The sequence below is a fragment of the Malus domestica genome, chromosome 13 (genome assembly GCF_042453785.1).
Source record: "Malus domestica chromosome 13, GDT2T_hap1".
Lineage (NCBI taxonomy): Eukaryota > Viridiplantae > Streptophyta > Magnoliopsida > Rosales > Rosaceae > Malus > Malus domestica.
In genome coordinates, this window is record NC_091673.1 from 2,691,248 (window position 1) to 2,701,322 (window position 10,075).

General features: G+C 40.0%; 2 protein-coding genes across 3 annotated transcripts; one reads left to right on the forward strand and one right to left on the reverse strand.

The window, feature by feature from the left end:
• Nucleotides 1–2,084: 2,084 nt before the first annotated feature.
• LOC103451658 (tetraketide alpha-pyrone reductase 2-like) lies at nucleotides 2,085–4,183 on the forward strand. Its single transcript, XM_008391072.4, has 6 exons — nucleotides 2,085–2,352; nucleotides 2,619–2,791; nucleotides 2,993–3,178; nucleotides 3,301–3,463; nucleotides 3,551–3,740; nucleotides 3,890–4,183. The coding sequence occupies exons 1-6, from the start codon at nucleotides 2,247–2,249 to the stop codon at nucleotides 4,029–4,031; spliced, it is 960 nt and encodes a 319-aa protein (XP_008389294.2). The 5' UTR covers nucleotides 2,085–2,246; the 3' UTR covers nucleotides 4,032–4,183.
• A 3,145-nt stretch (nucleotides 4,184–7,328) lies between these two features.
• LOC103430641 (ethylene-responsive transcription factor ERF118) lies at nucleotides 7,329–9,841 on the reverse strand. 2 transcript variants are annotated; one of them, XM_008368790.4, is made up of 3 exons: nucleotides 9,522–9,841; nucleotides 8,941–9,187; nucleotides 7,329–8,836 (listed from the first exon to the last, which is right to left on the reverse strand). In XM_008368790.4, exon 3 carries the CDS (start codon nucleotides 8,636–8,638, stop codon nucleotides 7,673–7,675), a length of 966 nt encoding a protein of 321 aa, XP_008367012.2. In that variant the 5' UTR covers nucleotides 8,639–8,836; nucleotides 8,941–9,187; nucleotides 9,522–9,841; the 3' UTR covers nucleotides 7,329–7,672. The 2 variants fall into 2 exon arrangements, with proteins under 2 accessions (XP_008367012.2, XP_008367011.2); XM_008368789.4 differs by having other exon boundaries at nucleotides 8,941–9,367; nucleotides 9,522–9,707.
• Nucleotides 9,842–10,075: the final 234 nt, after the last annotated feature.

Consider the following 10,075-nt stretch of genomic DNA (forward strand, 5'->3'; position numbering starts at 1 on the left):
CAAGCCCCGCCGGCCCCTTGAAGAACTTCCACCAAATTCAAGATCAAGCCCCGACGGCCCTTGAAGAAAGTGTTCTTCGTTCTTCGTTCTTCGTTCATCGTTCTTCTAAGATCAAGCCCCGACGACCCCTTGGATCAACAACATCAACAAATCCACACGTCCAACCGTTCTTCAAGATCAAGCCCAAAAGCCCTTGGAGATCCGTTCATCATTGTTCTTCAAAGATCAAGCCCAAAAGCCCCTTTGAAGATCCGCTCAAATCCACCTTCAAGATCAAGTCCACGGCCCTTGAAGAACGTTCATCCTTAGATCAAGCCCAACGGCCCTTTGGATCAATCGCACATCCACAAATCAACACCTTACGGAGATTGAATCAGAGGATCAAATTTGAGAGAGATTGTAACCCAAAATCATCAAATACAAATATTTGTTTGTGCATGTTGTTCTTGTCTCTTTCGTTTCAGGAATTTTCCGTGTTCACAATCATATTGCGTATAACTATATTATAATAAAATTTTCTTAGTTGTTTTCGATTGCCCCTACTGGAAGAAATTTCTGGCTTCGTCCCTGGCCATGGTGATAATCTATAATTTTGTTATATATATTTACCTTATGTATATAATTTTTTAGAATTAGCAGAGTTATTGCACAGCTCGATCATCCTTGTTGCTAGGTTTGAGCGACGACACCATCTTCAAGAGAACCCTTTTGTGCCGATGGGCCAACTAGTTGGCGGAGTGCAGAGCGGAGTCGCAGGCTTGGCATAAGAAAGCGTCGTCGGCAGCACAGTACCAACAAGCTCTCTTTTTAATGCAGCTGTCACACGCCCGGGCAGTTTTACCGCCGACGGCGTGTGCCACTTTCTTGCTAGAATTCATCAAAGAAAACAAAATTCAAAACAAAATCTGAAATCCCAAAAGCTTTTTCTGAGAAAGTAAAATAGTGTTAATTCGAGGGTAGCAACTGTGATAAAATGCACTTTTATATAAGTGAAGAGCGCAAGAAATAATTGGGGCGTAAGTGCGTGCCCCACAACCGGCGCTTTTACAGAGCATAAAACAGCGAAGACATCTCTTGGATATGCACCTTTGGGGAGGCTTATCTGTTTCCTAATTGGTCGAGTTTACAAATTCGATCCGAATCCCCGGCTTCCCATTGGCTACTTCTCCTCATTGACAGAAGAAATTTTTAGTTGTGACGGGAACATAAGTGGTACATCATGTGTTTTAATAAGAGTGGTGAGAAATTTTATTTTTTAAGTTATTAACTTTTTCGCACACATATCTCATCATTTATATAAATGACACGTGGTGTACCATCCCCGTATACTGGTCACACTGAAAAATCTCTTCATCGACAGATTTCTTGTTTCGTAGTAAATACGGGTTCCATCTATCACTTTCTTCTTACCCGAATTGTAAAATGACCGTTTTGTTAGTTTTTCATCCCTGCCCCCCACATAGTCCATCAGCACTAGTTTAAATTTTAGGAAAACTAATGAAAATAACTTGAAAACTTTGAGTTTTAACAATAAGGACAAAATAAATGGTAAAGTGAATAGTATCAGGATTGACTTGAAAACTTTGAGTTTTAGTGTAAAAATGTGATTTTTCGTTGAAGTGAACAATACCGGAAAAATAGAAGTTATAATCTAATTACTAACTTTCATGTTAGTTAGTTTACAAAATTTTGTCTGTAAATTTAGTTTCTCTGGTATTGCTTAAATCACAGCCTAACTCTAACAGTCAATTGTGGTATTGCTGCGTAAATAACTCTCAAATTCTATGCCGCTTTTGTCATTTAGATTACAAGTCAAGTTTGTTTAAAGGAAGTGATTTATCGAACTTTACGTCAATCACTGGGCCTAAGGCCCATATTGATCTGTAACATTTTAAGTTGGGCCAAGAACGCCTATTAACGATGGAAACCTGAGAACGTTAAGCTTTGAACTTTGAAGGGGCAACAAGGGCAATTTGGTCGTTGAGAAATCCAATCGCCTCGTTGGGTGTAGGGTTGGTTGGTAATCTGCTGAGCTCGTGCCCACCTCGTGGGCTGCATGAGTTATCTACCAACTTCAAAGATGCTACGTGTGAACGAATAATCAAACAAAAAATTCAGAGGACATGACTGTCTCTCGTTTGTTTTTTCTTTTTCTCTGAACCATCACTTTCTAACATCACTTGGTATATAAAAACATACCTTGACAAGTAAACCTACACAAACTTCCACAAAACCAGACGGAGAAGATGCCTGAATACTGTGTAACTGGAGGAACAGGCTTCATAGCTGCTTACTTAGTGAAAGCCTTGCTAGACAAGGGCCATGTTGTCCGCACCACGGTTCGAAACCCAGGTATCTATATTTGCAGTTATCAGCTACTTCCATCAATTTCACAATTTTTTCATGCATGCAAACGATGTTCTACTTTAAATGAATTTAAAGTTGAAGAAAAAGTGATTCGAACTAGGGTGCAATACGCTATAGCCAATATGACTACGCTCGAGTCCTCTCAGAATTTATAATTTTAGGTTGTCCCGTGATTCCATCTTTGTATTGATGACTGCAGTTCATGTAGCTAGCATTTACGGTTGGTAGTTTTTTTATCCTTTTGGTGACAGAGGATGGGGGGAAGGTGGGTTATTTGTGGGAGTTTAATGGAGCCAAGGAAAGGCTCAAGGTGTTGAAAGCTGATTTGATGGTGGAAGGAAGCTTTGATGAGGCTGTACGAGGCGTCGATGGAGTCTTCCACACTGCATCACCCGTTCTTGTTCCATACGACGACAATGTTCAGGCAAATTAGACTCTTCGTTTGATTTTTTTTGTTCTCCTTTCCCGTTGTTAAACTTCGTTTTATGTAATTCAATCATATTTTTTTATCGATGGGAGAAAACTTGAAGGCTTTCAAAACTGCAGAGTGCAGAGTGCTAAAATGTGGTACGTTCTTGAAAATATTCAAGCTAAAACGAAACTTTAATTGATTGATTGATTGCAGGCAAATTTGATTGATCCATGTATAAAGGGCACACTGAATGTTCTGAATTCATGCTCAAAAGCACGTGTGAAACGGGTTGTGCTCACCTCTTCTTGCTCTTCAATAAGATATCGTTACGATGCCCAGCAGGCCTCTCCTCTCAACGAATCACATTGGAGTGATGCTGAGTACTGCAAACACTACAATGTAACCACGTACAAAACCCTTCCAGTCCATGTTTAATTCCAGATGCATTATAAACAATAACACGTACATGTTGATTGACGTTGAAGTGCATTATTCATGTGTAAATTATTGTTTGTGTACAGCTCTGGTATGCTTATGCAAAAACTACAGCAGAGAAGGAGGCCTGGAGAATTGCTGGGGAGAGCGGAATGGATCTCGTTGTGGTGAATCCGTCGTTCGTGGTTGGTCCTCTGCTAGCACCACAACCAACCAGCACTCTATATATGATACTGGCTATACTGAAAGGTTGTACCACGTGACAATGTTCCAGTACCGAACAATTATTTGTCCAATTTGAGAATAAGGATATTGAATTTGCAATTTCTGCGATAGGTTCAAGAGGGGAGTACCCGAACACGACAGTAGGATTTGTGCACATAGATGATGTGGTAGCTGCGCACATTTTAGCAATGGAGGAAAGCAAAGCGTCGGGAAGGCTGATATGTTCGAGCTCGGTTGCGCACTGGTCGGAGATCATTAAGATGCTGAGGGCCAAATATCCATCCTATCCATATGAAAACAAGTGAGCATATATAAAAGGCAATCTCAAGCCAACAAGGCTTTACGCTTTCCAAGGGTTGGGGTGGAGCGTTAATCGTATATATATAGTTCCTAAATTTCCGTTGGTTTAATGTGGAAAATTATAAATGGAATTATCTATGTATTTTGCAGGTGTAGCAGCGTGGAAGGAGACAGTAATCCACATAGCATGGATACCAGTAAAATTGCTCAGCTGGGATTTCCACCTTTCAAAACGCTTGAAACAATGTTCGATGACTGCATCACTAGTTTCCAACAGAAAGGATTTCTATGAAAGAATCGCACAAGGCTTTGCTTTTGAGTGCGTTCCAAGTTTCGTTTTCTCGTTTGTGTTTTGTTATGTTCTTCTTTTCCTTTGATTTCAGTTAATCAAAAGGAAAGAGACATTCCTCGCTTTGATTTGAATCCAAAGAGAACAGTTAATCACGGTTTCTTCTTGTTTAGTCACAATTTTTTTATTTACATACATTACCATCTAAAATTCCAAATTACAAAATCTCATCAACTATCTTTTTAATAATTAAAAACGCATTTAAGCTTCTGGAGCTCACAGTAAGCACAACGGTGTTTCCGTTCTTTTTGGCACGTGAGTTTAAATTTCTTTGGCCGTGTTAGTGTAGTCTAAGATGCTTTAAAGAACCGTAACGTTAGTGGAGGTTCACTTTGAGACTTAATTAGGTTTAATGTCGTAATTAAGCTTAATGAGTTGGGGACAAAATTTAATCTTAGTGACTCATAACGCATTGGTTGAGGACAGCGACTGATTCCAGCGGCTTCTAATGTGCCAATAATTGGCCATCTTCAGTTTAATCCCCTTCTTAGATCTAGCTTTCGGTTAGTGTCCTTTCTTCAGTTTGGGGCGATGTTAGCGGCAGTTGCAGTGGTGGCAGCGACGGTTGCTGCCGTTGTGCTGATGGAGATTAGGATTTTGCTGTTGTCTTTTCTTACTTTGCCTACGGGCCTAAGTGTACGTGGGCTTCCCGTTATGTATTGGGTTGTTACTCTTCCTTTGCTGGGACCTGTTTTTATTTTATGTCTTATCTTTTTTATGTAGGGTTTTATATTTGTGTGTTTTGGTTAGATTTAGGCTTATCTTGCACGGATTGTAATCTTCTTTTCATTAACGAAGCTTTATTTTCGAACAAAAAAAAAGTGACTCATAACGCATTGGTTGAGGACAGCGACTGAATCCAAACATATAGCTTTATGGCGGCTTCTAATGTGTCAATAATTGGCTCTCTCTTGATTTGTCAAATGTAAAGTCCACTTGTGTATGATTTTGACTTGTTTAATCCCCTTAAGTTTGGCAAAATTAACAACCGGAAAAGACAATTACAACATATAAAATTTGATCGACCCACTGATGACGTAGACAACCAATAATACGTTTACTTACAGTATAGTGATGACCGTATGTGGTTGGGGATGAATTCTGGACTTCGTATTTTATGTGGTAGGATGGGGCAAGTACCGAATTCGATTCCAACGCATGTGAATCACACATGGGTGGACGGAGAGTGACTGAAATGTTTCTGTGATTCTTTCTGACCTTCAAAAGTGTGAATTGTCATAACAAATATGTTAATTGATTCTTTTAAAAAATAAATGTAGTGAGATATATTTACTTACCTGGAACAAATCTTTGTAAAAAATCATCTCTTGACAAATTTGTTTCTATGAGTCTTTTTTATCTTTAAAAATATAAACTGTCGAACGAATCCACTAATTGATTATTTTAAAAATATATATAAAGTTATGACATATTTACTTACCTAGAACAAGTGACAGTAAAATATCGTTCCTCGAATTGAAATAATCAGTAGAAGAAACAGTGGCACGTGATGTTAATGGGATTAGGATTCTCGCCAGATCTCCTACCTGGGAATCCTAAGGATCAACGCATATGGATCGTTGATAAAAAATCGTGCGGCCATAAATTTTTCTTTTTTTATATTTTTTTACACAAAATAAAATTGTTTTACTTTTAAAAATATTAAAAACATTTAATCGGGCCGTATGATTTTTTATCAATAATCTAATTACGTTGATCCTAAGATTCCTAGTGAGGGGATCCAGCGAGGAGTCAAATCTATGTTAATGGATCTTCATGAGGACCAAGTAAGCAGACGCATTGAAGCTGTGTCAGCAAACACCCATTGGTTTGGTAAATGAGGACCGAAGGTGGCTGGGTAGAGCAATTGGAGTACAGCTAGCTCAAGATATGCTTTGTTTGGCAAAAGAAATCCAACCCAGGCCCACCACTTCTGTTACAACCTTCAGTATGTTTTCACCCGGAAGGATCATCTCCGGATTCTCTCGTAGGATCAGGAGAGGATCCTCAAATCCTCAAATCCTATAAAGAGGATCCGGAAAGAATTCTTATTCCGTTTTCACCACAACAAAGAAAAGAGAGACTCTCGTACCTCAGCTGTGACATTTCATTCTAATATATTACAGCTCACAATTGTCGAGAAAAATTAACAAAATATTGTATCACTGATTCAAGACGTCATGGTAACATTCCTTGATATGAAACGTTCCGATCAATTATCCCACACAATGTTAACATTTCAGGATGGTGAAAACCAATTATCCAATGCCATTCCATTCGAAAAATTCAAACACACATCGATAATGTGTGTTAGATTTAAGACACCATCGCCTTGGTCTAAGTTACACGGAGGTAAAGTAATAACTACGTAAAATATGGGTCACCACCTACCTTGATATCAAATAACTCTAGTCATAACTACCGAAAAGACCTGAGAATAAAGGGAGGCACGGGTTTTGTGCTCCTTTAGGTACCGTTTGGTGTGCTTAAAAACTGCGGAACGGGTTATTTCATGGGACGAAATTTGGCTGATTTTTCGTTCCAACTCTTCCTCCTGGAACGACCCGTTCCACATTCGTGGAACACAAATTTATAACATTTTATGACAAAATTTCTCCTTATCTTTTTCAATATTTACATCATCTGTTCCGTCCTGTTCCGTCTCGTCCCGTCCCTTCCCATCCCGTTCCGTCCCGTCTGCGTACTAAACGATACCTTAAGGATTTGGATCCTCTCCGAGGCAACTGGTCAAGATCCTCCTAATCAATGTTAGTAAACCGTTAAACTGGTCAAGATCCTCCTAATCAATGTTAGTAAACCGTTAAATTTTTATGCAACGATTACAAACAGAAATGCCCTCTAAAAATTATAATAATTATAACCGTTAGATAAAAATCCAACACTCTACAAACACTGGTCAAAAGGATCCCGACCAGTTGCCTCGGAGATGATCCAAATCCCTCCTTTAAAGGATAGCAATCCACGGATTTGAATCCTCTCCGAGGCAACTTGTTGGGATCCTCCTGACCAATGTTCGTGAACCGTTAGATTTTATCCAACTGCTATAAGAAGATCCCTCTATTTATAACCGTTGGATCAGCAATCCACGCTCATAAAGCTCCATGAACAACTCCAAGCAGAAACCATAAATGAAAATACAAATCAAACTTCCAAAATCCACTGAGCATTTTAAATTCTTTGCGGAAATTAGGTAAAGTAATTAGACTAAATAAGGAGAGATTGGGTAAAGTAAAATTCATTGCAGAAGCTTCATAGTACATTACCACATCAGGGAGATAAAAGAGAGATGATAACGTTAAACCCTTCTACGACAACAAATCAGATCGAGAACCCTTTGGACGGCTCTGATAGCACAAGAAAACCCAAGGATTCACACTTAACACTACAACGCTTATGCCGCAAATCACCATCTTAATCTCTCTTTAAACAAACAAAATAATTAAACTCTCACATAATTACCACTCTCACTCGAGAACTCCATGTGTTACTTGAGAGTTCATGATATTACGCCTAATTGCTGCAAAATCATAAACAGAGATTTAACTAAAGAGAAGCTGCAAAATTTATTGGCATACTATGTTGAGGGGTTCATCCAACCAGCAAGCAATGTCATCCTTGCCAAGATCCTCAAAGTCACAGTCGGGTAGACTGCTCGGCTCATCGCTTTCGAACCCGGGAATCTGTATATCCTCAATGCTGCTGTAATTGTCGAACAACTGCCCAAAATCCTCCAGGTAAAGCGAATCGAGCTCCGGTCCCAAGTTTAGCTCTGGATCAAAATGAAGAGGGCCCAATGTCTCATCAAGTAAACCCAAATCGGGTATTTGCAGCTCTTCAAGATTTGTCGACTCATCGGCAATCTCCTTCTCCAAATCAGCACCATTCCGAATGTTATTGGAAGCAGATGTCTCCAAATCAAGCACACAAGAAGGAGAGCTCTGAGAGACGACAGAGTCAGAATCCTCAGACGAAACAGGTTCAACGTTGTTGTAGGAATTCTGGTTGGAAACGACAGCTGAAGCTGAGGTAGCAGCTGCCAACATTTCTTCAAATTCGAGCCGCTTGGCCTCATAAGCCTTTGAGGCGTCCTCCGCAGTGTTGAAAGTACCAAGCCAGAGACGAACCCCTTTGAAAGGATCACGAATCTCAGCAGCCCATTTCCCCCATTTGCGCTGCCTCACGCCTCTGTAAGGAGAAGAGGACTGCCGGTGGGACTTGGTGAAAGTCGCCTTCTTGCTGGGTTTTGGGGTTCTGACTCCATTGCTGTCTTGACTTGAGCTCTCTTGCTCAGCTGTGCCCGGCTTCGGGTGCGCGGTTGGGCAGAAAGTAATTTCACGAACGAAGCGTTTTGGGTTGTTGGGAAATCTTCTCTCTCTTCCTCCTTCGTCCTCGCTTGAAGATGAGTCATCAGTGGCGTCGGGATCGTAACAGATAATGCGAACTTTCCTCATAATCTTGGACTGGTGATCAGGAAATGGTTCTCTCTTGGACTTTCTCATTCTGTTTCGCTGTTTCCGAGGCACAGCCATTTTCAGAAATTAGTTTCAGAAAATGGCTAAAATCTTCTAAACCCCTCAAAAATACCCAAAAACAAAATTTTAAAAAAAAATTGAGATGTGAGTTTGAGATGTGAGTGGTATCAGGTTAGATCCCCTCTCAGGAATAAGAAGAGGGAAGAAAATAGTTTTATATGAAAAGCCCCAAAATATTGCGATCCAGAACAAGTCCTGCATATTTCCAAACAAGAAAGAGTAAGATTTTGAAAAATACAAAATAAAAAATCCACAAGGGTTTAACAAAGATTTAGAGAGATTAACCAAAACCCACATACCTTTTTGGTCTCAAACTCATCGAAACGGGTCGAATCACCGGGTTGAATCTCTGCCGGAAAAAGCAGAGAAGCATAAAGCAGACGGCAGAGCAAGCAGCAGTAAAAATCCAGAGCTTCGACGGAGCCCCAATCACCACCAAATCAAAGCTAGCCGACATAAAATCTCTCCACGCAGCCTCCTTCACACTCCTCCGTTCCTCAGAGAAAACCCGAATCTAAAACCTTCTGTAAAAATCTGTGTGAAATGCTGGAGAGAGCAAAAGCAGCAAAGGAAGACTATTAGGGGCAGAGTGATAGCAAAGATATAGTCGCTGCAAAACCCCAAAAGCTTCCCACTTTCGTGGTCAAGTTGGAGAGGATTAAGAATCTATGGCCACGATTTAACGAGACAGGAATCAGAGAGTGGTCAAATTGTTTTCATCGATTTCTACAGAAACATAAAAAAAAATATTAAAACATAAAAAATGACCACACTCTCTGATTGAACATAAAGATTGAACAACGCAAATCTCTATAAAATTAAATTATCGAAAAATCCCAGAAACAAAAATTAAATAAAATATTCAACAATTTGAAGAAACCTTTGTGTTGCTTTCTCGCTCCTCAGTATTCTATCCCTCCTCACGTCTCTCTGCCTGCCTTCCAGATTCAGTGTTGGCTTTTCTCTCTGCTTCACTCTCACACTCTCGCCATGCTGCTTTTTCTCTATGCGGTTAAAAAATTCATTTAAAAACAGAGATGGCGAGCGTGTGAAAATAAATTTATAATATGTGGAAAAAAGAAAAAAAAAACTAATTTTGGAAATTAATAAAGGACATGGATCCTCTCTCTCACCAAGTCACATCATAAATTTCAATGGTCCCGAATGTTACGACTTGGTAGATTAGAACTAATGCATCCGGAGATGATCCATGTCCATTAATAAATACTATTTAATTAAAAAAAGTTGTGGTTGGGCGCCCATCAACATACATGATGCATGACCCTACCATCCCAGGTTCATGCATATCACCCCCGAGTCCTTCGTCGTACTGCCTCTCGCCAGCTGTGTTCCAAACTGTTCAATCGTACGGCTCTGGATGGCCTATCTCAGTGGGGTTAGGTGGGAGCGTCAGTCCACGCAGTGAATTGGCTC